The 13609-nt window shown below is 40.4% G+C and overlaps 1 protein-coding gene across 13 annotated transcripts in view; it reads right to left on the reverse strand.

The window, feature by feature from the left end:
* LOC109271587 (adenylate cyclase type 10-like) overlaps positions 1-13609 on the reverse strand; it is a 61148-nt gene that overhangs the window by 16099 nt on the left and 31440 nt on the right. For all 13 annotated transcript variants that reach the window (XR_002082025.2, XR_002082027.2, XR_002082026.2 and 10 more), the window contains 11 exons: positions 9967-10043; positions 9678-9867; positions 9124-9179; positions 8227-8380; positions 7879-8068; positions 6621-6707; positions 5152-5423; positions 4498-4631; positions 3756-3881; positions 1232-1507; positions 82-411 (listed from right to left, as the gene is read on the reverse strand). Coding sequence is in view for 10 of the 13 variants with exons in the window: in XM_019457043.2 (XP_019312588.2) it covers positions 82-411; positions 1232-1507; positions 3756-3881; positions 4498-4631; positions 5152-5423; positions 6621-6707; positions 7879-8068; positions 8227-8380; positions 9124-9179; positions 9678-9867; positions 9967-10043 (1892 nt within the window). In the remaining 3 variants the exon portion in view is untranslated. The remainder of the gene's footprint in view (positions 1-81; positions 412-1231; positions 1508-3755; positions 3882-4497; positions 4632-5151; positions 5424-6620; positions 6708-7878; positions 8069-8226; positions 8381-9123; positions 9180-9677; positions 9868-9966; positions 10044-13609) is intronic.

The raw sequence follows: 13609 nt of genomic DNA on the forward strand, positions 1-13609 counted from the left end.
CACCTTTTGGATAAAGAGCTCCAAGTACATGAATAAAGAGAAGTGCTGCCCACATGTCCTCTTTCTGTCTCCTGGGTTTACCTTGGGGAGAAGGCAGCTGCAGTCTGTCTGTGATCACCTGTGTTAGTACTGAGCCAGTATCTTTGTAACTACAGAACCGGGAGGTCCCACTGCAGCTCTTAGTAGAACAGATGGCGAAACGGTGGAAGGGGACAAAGTCCCCGCCATGACAGCTCCCGCAGCGGCAGGCCAAGTCTCGGAGAAAGCAGGCACATTCGAGGTGCAGGGCTATCTGCTGTGCCCGGGGCCACAGCTCCCACGCGGCTTCCCGTAAGAGCGGCACTCCAAATTCTAGCACCTCTGTCTGAGGTAGGGATAGTTCCTCTTGTGGACTGAGAGGAGAGTCAGCATCTGAAATACAGGAAAATCCAAGTCTCCCTTAAAGGCCTGTTATGCTATCAGTAGAAAGCACATGCTGCTAGTTTATAAGAAAATTTTATATGTAATTCCTCTGTACAAAGTATATTACACCAATCTGACAGTGGCATATCTAGTACCCAGTACCACAGAGAAGAAAGGATCAGTGGTATGGAAGTACACAGAATAGATTTCTTAATTGTTCTTCCTAAACTGAGTTTTACTACAAATTACTATAAGCATCAAGTCATCAGAAATGCTCTATTCAAATATAAGGCCCAAACTATTTCAAACGCAAAGGGAAATTGTGTGTGGAGTATATGTGCTTTGGATAGTCTATGCCACAATTTTATTCTTTCACGTGGAGAATTCAAGATTGCAAGCCATTTAATGTATATCTGGCTTTGTTCATGACTGTTTTGGTCCCAGATGTGTTTATTTCTAAAATTCAGAACAGTTTATCTTTTTTTTGTAAATTTCTAAAATTAGGAATAGTTGATCCTTTTTCTTATTTATATCTAGAAGGCAATAAAGGGTTATAATAAGATTTTCTGAACTAAAACACAGATACTTAAGACGGGCTTAACAAGGAGCTAGAATTCTTGGAATTAAGACAATTTGGAAAAATACAGGTTATTCACTCACTATAATCATGGCTCCTTTGTGATTAAAATGACCACCTTCCCCCATTTCTTAGCCATAGTTTTAAGACACTGAGGCCCGTGATATAGGATACTGATGTTGTTGCTGAACACAGATATTCCCTCTCAAGGCTCTGTGCTCAGGTGAGAAAAAGGGAGCAGCTCTTCCTCACCGGACTTTTTCTTCTTCTCCTCTTTGGTTTGTTCAATAATCTTGATAGAGGAAGGCACTAATATTGACTCGGCAGGAAGCTCTTGACTCTTGTTGAACCAGAGGAACACATGAATATCCACAAGAACCTTCAGCACCTGAAGCAGCTTATTTTTATCCCAGCCAGGCAGGAGGTGCTGCAATAGATCTATTTGAAAGCAGTGACCAATGACTGCAGCACACTTAACCAGCAACTGCTCCTCTGGGCTTAATTGATCCAGCTGGTTTACTGCTATTTCTGGGGGGAAAAAGAGCAATGAATGAGCTTTCTACAAACATAGGATACGTTGTGTTGATAATCTGTTCACCTAAAAAAAAGGGCTTGCTTTTTGTCCTCCCCCTTCCACACTCAGTCTAACCTCTTAAAAGAGTCTTCTCTCCAAGTCCTTATTTGCCCTCATTACCCATTCACTGTTCAGCCAACAACAACAATCAGGTTTTCGCCACACCACTGAAACTGTACTCTCCGTGGACACCAAAACCTTTTGTTGGTAGACCCAAAGCTGTGCTCTGAATCATTCAGCTATGTTAACAATTCTTCCCATTTTCATGACTAGTAAGTATCCACCCAGACCCTTTTTTATTACTGCCCGCTAAAAGTGGGGGCCAGGCTTTCTGATCCCAGAACTCACATAAGAGTAAAGATCTTAACTAACTCCAAGCATAATAGCAAATCTCTCCATATTCTGACCCATACATAAGAGCAGTAGGTATTGAACCAGTAAGTCACCAAACCCCAAATCTTGGAGTAATTCGAAACCTTTTCTTTTCCCTAACAACCAATTTGTCACCCACTTATCTTCCTTCTAAATGTTCTTCTATGTTTCCTCCTAAGCAACTGTAGTGTAAGTAGTCATTTCCACCTGGATCACTAGGATACCCTGTTTGGAACATCTCCAATTTCCTCTCACTCTTATCCCAATAATATATTAACTAGCAGTAGAATCATGTATATAAAGTACAGATACAATTATGTCAGGGCCCCTTTTTAATACTTTTATAACTTATGTGGCCTTTTACAATCTAGTCTTGGCATTTCATTTATGCCAAGGCTTTGCTGAATGAGCTATTTGTTTTGGCTTACAAGTTAACAAATCTTTTTAACAAATCCGGTGGACAATACTGACCTTGGGTTAACTTTTCGGCTGTTTCCCAGGATCCTGATTAAATGAGAATGCCAGCTAAGTTATCAGGTAACACTGCTTATGCTAACAATGATCTCTGATTGGAAACTGAATTTGGACTAGGACAACTGTGAATAAGCTATAAATAACTGGTGGTAAGCCACAGTTCTAGGCTTGTGTGTATTAATTCTTGTCATAGGTCATGTCCCTTGCAGATCCTGGAGTCTATGCCTGTGGGGCTGTTATAAGAGATACTAGTTCCTAGTTGGGACATGGGGCTTCTAAGCACCCATCCATCGTGGCCTCATTCCATTACACCTAAGCTATTCCTTGAGGCTCCAGAGAATAGCAGTAGAAACTGCTGTGAGGACTTCTACTAAAGAAAACCACCTGATGCTGTTTTCTGACCTGTATGCTTCTAAGTTAGTAAAGTCAATGCCAAGTAAGGCCTGTTGTAGTTGTAGGAGCGTAAACTATCGAGATGGACCTACAGACACCAGAGTGCTAGCTTATAACATTCACTGAATAGCTATTATGTATGATGACTAATCCCCTTAAGGTAGGGGCTATCATTATCCTCACTGGAGTGATGAGAAGACTGAGGCTTAGACAAGTTTATCTGAGCATTCATAGCCAGTAAGTGGAGGAGTCAGTAGTACGCAGGTTTTTCTGATACCAGAACCTTGGCTCCTAACTAACTAGCAAGGTGTTCTGTATTGCTGTTTCGTATGCATGCCTTATATTCTCAATAAGATCATACTGGACTTGAAGGCAGCCTTATTCACCATAATATTCCCAAAGAGTGCTTAATATGGTACCCTGGCCACCAGACACTTGAACAGAGCATGAAATAAACCCAACTTCCTCATTGCTAAGAAGAACGTCCCTTGTCTGACTATGCCTACTCAGATCTGATGGTTTCTTCTTTATCTCAGCAGTCATTATAAACTTACTTTCCACTTTTGATTAAACTCCTGCTATGTGTATAACACTGTCTCTTCAGTAGCACCATAGATTTTCTTAAATCTTGGCCACATTAACTCCCTTGCTTACTGCCTCTTCCAGCACAGGAAGGAAGGGAAACACAGGACATAATTTTTATTAAATAACGAGGAGACTGTCCTCGGTCATTAGCCCCAGGGAACAACAGGCTCACTCAAGTAAAATACGGTTCAAGTAGCATTACAAGTCTCTCAGGGGCTCTTTGGGCAGTGCCTGAACTTATTTCTAGAAGGCAGGTTTCTTTTTTCTGAAGAAAAGGAAGCTCACATGACAATGAGAGACCTATATTCAATCAACCACCAAATTACTAAGTGCAATGACATCTGTCATTGACTCACTTGAGGTTTTCAAGTGACCTGCCTTTTAATAATGGTGGGAGAAGCACGGTATCCAAGTTCACATCATCCTTGACTGTGCAGATATAAAGTTCCTGGTCTTCAGAGCCAGCAGGAGGAATGTTGTACATTGTGGATTTCACGGCATTGGCTGCAGGAAAAGAAGACTATAACTGAGACAACACCATGCTCAGTGACTGTAGTTTTAAAAGCACAAAAATACAAGAATTTAGTCAAGAAACTAACAGGATGAAGATAAAAGAGCATTATGTTTAAAGTGGCTTACCCCTCCCATCCTGTTTTCTGATTTTCTCTTACAAACTGACAGCACTTTCCGTACAGTATGGTATCCAGCATTCTCACTCTTCCTGTTTACTTTCTAGTAGCTCTCTCTTCTATTACATCACAGCCCTAGGATGCCTTTCCAGATCTGTACATGCTTCACCCCTTCCTCCTTTCTCACCCTCCTCCTTTCTCCCATCCCCCATCCATCCTTCTCATCAGTAATGTGCAATTCTCTATTGAACTCTCCTGCTTATAAATCCTCTTCTCCTATCCCACCTCCTGGGCTGCTCAAAAAGGAACTATAATATAGTAGATTGATTGACTCCATTAAGCTCTCTGAGGCAGGCCAAGAAGGCTTAATCTTGCTTATAATGTTAGCAGGGAATAGAATAGGCACATGTCTCATAAAGGTCTGGTGATGCCATGTCAAAGAATAAACTCCAGCAGTTGGACCAGGGTAGAACCCTGGAAACTAAGCTCACCTGAGAGGGTCTCCCACTTGTTATTCTCCTCCTCCTTTTGGAGATCATGAAAGACCAATATGTCTTTAGAGAGAAGGTCCTGGCATAAGACCTCACAGTAGAGGGGGTTTCCAAAGCACCTGTGAAGAAGGTAGCTGTGGAGAGGTAAGTAGGGGATTGCTGACTAAAGATGCCCACTTGAAGAGAGCCAAGCACAAGGGTATTTCATACTGAGGAATATTTCTTCTTTTTTTAAGTCAGTTCTTGATGATATACACTAACAGAGGTAAGCAGCAGCACAGAAATGTAAAAAGAAAAATTGATTGTTTTGAAATGTATTTTAGCAGTAACTTTTCTATTTTGTTTCTATCGCTGTTAAAAAGAACTAACATCCCCTTACCAAAGAGCCCCAGAAAGTGGCCTGACCACATATAAATGACACGTTAAGAAAGCCATCCAAGTCCTAGCTGTCTTGTGAAAACCTGGATGGATAGCTCAGGGAGGTAGCCCTTTATTGGTTTACTAGGAGATAGTCTATCTTTAAATCTGGCCTCATTACGGTTATTAATGCCATTCTCTCCCCCAACTCTGGTAAGTGAGACGTGAGCCTTCTCACTTACATTATGGCACTGACTCTGCCCTTAATGAAATGCCCAGCTAGTCCTAGCCACTCACATCTGCAGCTCTTGGGGGATGCTCACCACCCCCAGTTCCCAACATGCCATTCTCAACAGTGAGGTCGCTGCCAACTTCAAAATGGGCACAAGGACAGCTTGAGAGCTCTGCAGGAAGTGCTGGGCACAGTCACACAGGGTGATGGTAGGGGTCAATGTCATCACCATGATGATGGGCACAGAGGAGAGCAATGTTTCCAAAAACTCCCAGGAAGCTGCATCCATATATTGGGCTTCGTCAATGAGGAAAATCAGCGGTGTTTCCCTCACTGCCTGAAAATAATAGCAAAGAAACAATGACAACCTCTGATTAGAATGAAGTCACCTGATTTTCAAATTTCACCATGAATTTCCCAACAGCAGTTTAAATAAAATGTTAATACAGGCTGGGGTTTTCAGAATAAAATGTGTCCTAAGTCCAGGTAATATTTTACTTCACAAATATAAAATATAACCATTGTATCTAATTTCTAAAGCAATGTACTGAGTTTCTTTGGACAAGAAAATACTCTTACTGAAAAACAAAATAAGCATCAAAATATTCTCCAAATCAAATTTGAAGCTTTCAAATATTTAATTTTGGCAAAGGCTTCAAACTGTGTGGGAATGAATTCATAAGACTTTATATCCACAATTTCCAAACCAGGCTGCACATCAGAATTACCTGACTGCTTGTTAAAACTACCAACCACCAGGCCCCACTTTAAAAAAACATACTCATTTTTATCCACATTCCCCACTCCCCTGCTGCAGCAGGTACGGTGTTTACTGTAATACTTTTGTTTGTATTGTGTTCTTATAAAATGTGCGTCATTGTTTTGTCAAGCAAACTGTTTTTATGTAAATGCTACTGTATTACAGATCTCATTATTTCTCTCCTTTTATTCAGGATTATTTTTAAGACCACTCTGTGTTGCAACGTTTTCATCTATTCCCTTACTTCTAAACTTCTGTATTACACTCCCCAGTGTTCATCCATGAGTTCATGCCAATACCTCCCTCGCCTCCACAATCACTGCAGTGAGCAGACTCCCTGGGACACAGATCTAGGAGGGGAAGCGCTAGGTCTAGAGGATGCATGTTATTAAAGTTTGACTAGTTACTTCTAGGCTGATTTCCAGAATGATGGTATCAGTTTCTGCTCATAGATATTTTTGACTCTGTAACCTGGGTTAAGGCTTCTTGAGTGTATCTGTAATTAATAGGAGGTAAAACAGCTATCCACTTGTGTTTAGAAACTACTGTTTTAAAATTAACTAAAATTTCATTAAGAAACAAGGATCAGGGAAGAGCAAAGCATTTTTCTTGTATGCTGCACAACAGGATTGATTCAAGGTTAAAGATAGATACAAACAATGAAGATATCAACAAATAGGCAGGCCTAAGTCAAGGTGTGCTATGGACAGATTAAAGTAAGTACAAACCATCTCCACATAGTAAGAGTTAAGGGTATGTAGCAAAAGTACCCACCTCCTGGAGCACTTGAAAAAAACATGCCTTAACCTTCTTTTGTCTGGTCAGGTCATCCATGTGTGAAACTTTGAAGGATAAGGGAAACTAACCAAGAAAATTATTCATATATTAGCTTTTGCAGTGACAATCTAATAAAAATATACAGGTTCTCCAAAGGGAACAGAAAATGATTCTATCTTGAGTGAGAATGCGTTTCTTCTATTGGACTGGGCATAGGGACACAAATCCCAATCCAACATCAATATTTAGTTCAAAGAGTAAGATGGAAAATCCACTGGCAGTTTTGGAGAGATAGCTCCTCTCCATACCCAGACTCTGGCAAGCCCTTAAAGGGTCATGACTAAGAAGTAAAGGGACAGGTTGGACTTAGTGATGTCACTTTGGACAGCTCCAGTACCCCAGTTATTCCAAGCATACCAGAATGAATGAGCACATGAGACTTGTCAGAAAGAACTGCAACGAGTATCTCCTAACATTGTGCTAGGCCTAGGCACATGAGTTACCATGGACCTGAGAGTCAAAGTTAGGTTATTCCTCCACCACTTTGGCAAGGGTGAGTGAGGGCCTCGGGCAAGGCCTAAGACAGGGCTATGCTACGGAATTGGAGAAATTTTCATTTTCTCTATTTTCCTTTAGATAGAATGCCCTGTAGGTTTGGCAGATGAGGAGAAGTGATGGAGGATGAATAAGAATTATAGACCAGGGAATTCTTAGCCTGCTTACTCTTGGGTACCACATAAATCCTAGACCACTGGAAGCTTCTGAGATTCAGATGCTGGTTCAAGTGACATACTCCATGGTCAGGGTTAAAGGACAAAATATTGCAACCGGCTTGAGAACACATGGATACAATTGCTGGGGATGCTCAACTGGCCAGTATCACCTAGACAGATTTAGCATTCTCACATTTATACTGTGATCTCTTATACTACTTCCTTTAAAATGTATGTGCAAATCACATAAAGTACTATAATTATCATTTCACGGGCAAAAAAATTTAGGCTCAGACTAAGAGATCTGTGCCATGACATATGATTAGTATTGGAGTCAGTCCTAGAATCTATTTTCAAAAAAGAGAAAGTCTGGGTTTTGGTGTCGAAGGGATTTCAAATCTCAATCCTGCCACTGCTAACTAAATGTTCTTAAGCTATACAGATATGGCCTAAGGGCATTAGATTAGAAAACAATTCTGAGTCCAACTATTCATCAAAAATAACATCAGTAATCCAATTCAGAAAGCCACGGCTTTCATTACCTTCACAAAGAAGAGGTCATTAAAAAGACAGTGAAGAGGTTCCTCCACCATCCCACAGAGCTGTTTGTGTAGGCACTCCTGGCGGTAATAGGCTGGACATGTGTCAATCTCAAAGAAGATGGCCATGAGGGTCTGGATGGCATAGAAGCACTGCTTGAAATCTGTTTCCTTCAGCTTCAATGGCAACACCCTGGTGAATGTCACTATGGTCACTGGGAGTCCCTTGACCCACAGAGAGGTTACTCACTCCACCAGCCCAAGGATGCTGAGTCTAATGACAAAAGAGTCTTACCAACAAGAGAAAGGAGCCTCAAGAGAAGCATTCAACCAGAAAGCAGGAGTCTTTACCTGTGTCCTTCTTTCTGGGCCAGGAAGTTTATTTCAGCCAACAGCTGACTTTTGCCATAGCCTTTTCCACCTTCATACAAAACTGCGTGCCCCTCCTTCTGGTGCAAACACCCCTGCTGTGCCATTCGAAAGGCTTCCAGTTCTTTTTCCCGATCTGTAGAGAGACAGGGAGTACCTAATACTCCTGTGCTTTTTGGTAGACACTCTATTATTTATTTTGCAAAGGTAATTCCCAGAATGGCTTCTCCCCTAGAACCCTGGGTAGAATCCCATTCTTTGATGAGGCTTCACATCTCTTTCCATAAAATCAACTCTGGACTATACAGAAGTGTGCTGGGCTTGGGGGTTCAATCCGGAATTTAAGTAACAACATTAAGAATAATTAGACATCACATAGACATGGGAGCTACTGTATCTTCTTAGCTTTTTGTAAAAATTTACATTGTAACAATTTAGTCCTCAAAGTTGGTCACTGCTATGTAAAGATAATAACCTAAGAGATACAAATTAAGACAAATATAAAGACAGGGAATACACAGTGTGGGACTTAACAGTCTTGCTGTTCTCTTTCCTGTCTCATGATGAGGAATTTCCCTCTAAAGATGATCCACAACAAGCTGAGCAGACCTCAACAGCCGAACTCTGACTTACAAAGATTCTTACTAAATGTTGGTACTTCTCAGGCACAGTGAGAAGACTCCATCTGAAGTGTAAACATTCAGCAAGGAAAAGAAATGGCAAGACTGCTTCAAAATGAACATAAATTCACTAAGAAGGCTGCTCTCTATTTTTTTAAATACAGGCTTAGAAGCATTTTGGTCTTGCATTTTTTTTTAAATCACATTTAACCGTCAATAGCTGAAAAAAATACGAATTAAGGTAGGAAAGAAAACTCACCTAACAAAGGGTGATTTTTATTTCTCTCTCTGGCCAAATGTCTCTTCCCAAACATTCTGGGGAAAAAGGACAAAGGGAAATGTGTCTATTAAAAATAGATTGGGATAGACAGAATATATATCTCTAAGTAGATAGAGAACAATTTGTGCTCATCAGCAAGTACCTTCAGATAACTAAAAAGGCCCAGAATTCTATATAAAAGAGTTTTAAAAAATTAAGCATCTTTGGGAGGAGGTAGGGGGGAGTTATTGATTGTTCCAGGCTCAGAGAAGTAAATAAATTGTGAAGTACCCAAAGGAAAAGAAGAACATCCAGATTAGTGACCTACTGAATTCTCTTCCTGTTGGATAGCACTATAAAAGTTCACTGAGGAACTAGCTAAGAGCTAAACAAAAAAGCTAAAGATCTCAGACACCAAACCCTCCTCTTATGTCTCTTATTCCAGCAAGCCAGGACTAGAAGCATCTTCCTTTCTAGTTTCATACAAACACTGGTTATTCCTATACCCTGACTGTGTAAGAGAGGAGAACAAACTATCACATAATGACACTCACATACATCTTCTATGGCCAAGGTATTCATACATCTTCCCCGGGTTGGAGATGTTTTTCATCATTTTCTCTGGGAGCTTCTTGAAGTTGTAAGCAGGTAGCATGGATCTTAGATATGTTACCTCATCACAGGACACCAAACCTGGATAAGCAGTTATCATTCTGGCCACAAGGCTCACCTTTGGGCCAATAACTGTGTCAGGGAGACAGTAAAGGGTAGAGAATTTTTGGACCACCTCCTCTACAATCATCCCCTAAGTCACAGAGGTAACAGGCCAATGTCCTATTCTACCTGTATATTCGTGTCTTGCTACTGCCCCAATCACACCGCAGAATACTGGTCCATTGGTGATACTGATGGAAACAAGCCTGGGGATCGGAAAAGCGACAGTGGGTAAGTACAGTTAGAAGCCTCCAAGTCAGGCACTCGATCTGTCACTCCTCAGATCAAGATGTCTAGTTTTAGAGCTCAGAATAGAAAAGGTCAGAGACTGCTGTCCGTCTACATCATATGATGCATACAAAGTACAAAGAAACAAAATAGTCCCCGTACTCAAGGAGTTTTAGTCGGGGAGCTATTATCAGTAGAAAAACTAAATAAAAGTACCTTAGATCTGTTAGATCGTTTATATATGTTTTATATGTTTTTTGAAGTACTTTCAAATTGATTACCTCATCTGATCCTTTGAGGGGTAATTAACAACAAATACGTGAGGTATGCAGGGCAAATACTTTAACCCCATTTGACAAACAAAAACAAAAGCAAAACCCACAACTGAAGGAGCTAATTAACTTTCTTAGAGTTACATAGCAGGAGTCAATACTAGAGTCAGAATGAGAACTCAGGCCTCCTGACTCCTAGACCAATGTTATTTCCTCTATACAATGGTGCCTCAAATAAAACTCCAAAATTAAAAGTAGATCAAAAGGTATCAGTACAGGGTTAATGGATCAAATAATGCTAGAATGTCAGAGTAAAGGAATAATCAGAAGGTCAGGCTGTTGATGGAAGCCTTCCAGAAGCAAACTAGTCTTTGGAATGTATTTTAAAAATGAGTAATATTTTCTCATTCATTCATTCATGCATGCATGCATAGGTTCGTTCATTTAACAAGCACTGACAAGTATGTATAGTACCAAGAACTGGCCTAGGTGTTTAAAATACCTTGCTCTGGAAAAGTTTAGTGTTGGGCAGAGGGAGGGTGGTAGAAATTGAGGGAGGTAAAGAGACAAATTTATAAGTTAGCAAGACAAATACTACATATTAGAGCTCAGTACAGCAAATTAACAGCAAACAGAATGGATGCATTAACTCACACTAGAAAGTTAGAAAAAGCACTCAGAAAGGAGAGGACATGACTGGACGTTTAAACTGAAGTACTGCCAAAGTGGGGCAACAGCATTGCATCCAATGGGGAAAGGCAGAGACTCTGAAAAGCTTGCTGTGTTTGTGCAAAACGAAGCAGTTCAAGATGGCTACAGCACAGACAGTGTGTTGGGAGTAGGGAAAAGTGAAGGGAAAGTGGTCCTCCCTATGCCAGGGATGGGGAAGCACTAGACATATGAATTATTTAAAAGGGGGACATACACTGTTTCAGGTGAAGCAAAGGCTCAAAGGTGGCAAATTCATACAGCAGCAAGGGAATAATCAGATTTTCTTGATGTGAAAATTTCATGTGACAGATAAGATAGGCAGATGGACAAAGGAGGGTACAATGAGGCATAAATTAGTTTCAAGTTCAATCCACATATAAGCCATTTTCGCAGAGGCGTGAAAAGTGGCAACAATGCTAACATTATTGTCTCCTATTCCATCAAAACTCTCCTGCCTTGCTCTAAGGCAGGATTGAAGGCAGGATTGAAGACTCTTACCTGGGCCCATTGCTCAGGGTGGATAAGAGACACCCAAGACAAGAACCAGGCAGCTGACTCTGCTGCCACAGCAAGAATAAGACTAAACATCTGATGTTTCACCATGCTTCCTTGGTCTGCAATGCCCTTTCTTGCTTTCTCCAACTGTTGAACTCCTTCCCTTCTCAAATGTTGCCTGTATAGTCAAAATTTCTCTGAGACCTCTAGGGAAAACTAACTCTTTCTTCCCAGAGCACTTTGCTGCAGCTCCTATAGCATTTTATTCCTGCACTTACATTTCAGGTTATTAAAGTTAGTTGTTTACTTAGTGAAGGGGGTAGTGTCTTATTTTTCTCTACCTCCATCACAACTAGCACAGTGCCTGGCTCAAGAGTAGTGTTCAATGAATGCTTGTTGAATGAATGAGTTTATGAATGAGGTAAACTCAGCTAATTAACAAGGCTGTGGGAACAAAGCAAGTAATACTTTTCTCACTTGGTCATTTCTTGTATCTTTCTACTGCACTTTAGAATCCCCCCTTGTTCTTCCTGGCAGTCCATATTCCTTCTTCCTTTTTAAAAAGAGATTCTTCACTGATGAAAAATACACTCTTTATTCAACATATATAGAGATGAATAAAGAGGTGCTGAAAAACTATAATGATGAGATTCTGAGACTCACTCCCTGAATCTCAAAAATACCCTGGAGAAATAGTCACAAGCCAGAAAACAGAAAAGCCTGATCAATCATAGGACTCAGAGAATCCTCTTTCTTCTGTAAACGAACTGAAAACTGAAGGTGTTTCCTCGGTTAGAAAGGGGAATTTAGAAGATGACCCGAGGTGAACAGGGTCATTGAAAAAGGAGACATGGAATGTGGTTCTGGGTCTGGGTGAGGCTGATGTGATGCAGAGAGGCATGAGCAATAGTATTCGCTACTGACGACATCACACAGGCAACCCTGAGGCTACATCTCTACACTTGAATTTCAGGAGAAGGCGGCAAGCTTTAGCATCTTGTTAGTGCAGCATTTCCCAAAATACGCTCCTCAGAACATTCATTCTTCTGGATGTTTATAGGTCTTTCTGGAGAAAAGTGGCCATCAGGTAAATTTGGGAAATGTTGATTAAAACAAAATATAACAAATTTCTTTAAGTCTACCCAGAACCTTTGACGTTAATTTATATTGTGAACCTTTAAGAAGGAAATATACTTTGCGTATCTTCCCAAACATATTTGGCCATGAAAATCTTCTTTTCATGATTTACTAAGGAACTAATGTTACTAAATTAGTAATTATCTTCAAGGAAAAAAACACTGACCTAGGAACCAGCTTTCAGGCTCTGGTATTGTCAAGCTATGTGGCTTACCAACATAACCTCTGGATCTTAGTTTCTGGATTCTTAGTTAAGAAGAGATCATCATCACATGAAATGAACTCTCAGATTCTATCTAGCTCTTAAAATCTACTATATTCTAAAATAAATAAGACTGAAAGCATAAACTAGGCCTAAGAAATGACTATCTCATTCAGGAGTAAGGGCCAAGGGCAGGACTCTTAAAGGCCACAAGCCAATGTAAAATTCAAGAGCACACAAGGACCAGCACTAGAAGCGATGGCCCAGCACACCCATACTATAGAGATAAGTGGGAAGAGGGCCGTAGGAGTATCTGCAGATCCCATCAAGTTTAAAAGAAGTGCCAACACATATCTACCTTGGGCTAAGAGTTTGACTATCTGTGAAGCAACCTATGTATCTTTCTTATTTGTAAAATAAAAAGTTGGGTCAGATAATTTCTAAGTTACTGCTCAGTACTAATATTCTATAAGAATATCATAGATATTATAATGCCTCTACAATGGTATCACATTAGTAATATATACTATGCCTTTTGGAGAGTATTTGCCTTTTATAAGAGGCAGCTGTGAGGTAATGAAAATGACACAAGATTTGAGGACAGAAGGTCTGGGTTTCATTACATGCTCTGCTATATGCTAGAAACTCCTCTTCTGTGGCCTTAGTTTCCTCATGTGTGAAAGAGGGATAAAAAACATTCACACTGGTAGCATATACTAAAGTATCC

The sequence above is a fragment of the Panthera pardus genome, unplaced genomic scaffold (genome assembly GCF_024362965.1).
Source record: "Panthera pardus isolate Hobbes unplaced genomic scaffold, ASM2436296v1 HiC_scaffold_17, whole genome shotgun sequence".
Classification (NCBI taxonomy): domain Eukaryota; kingdom Metazoa; phylum Chordata; class Mammalia; order Carnivora; family Felidae; genus Panthera; species Panthera pardus.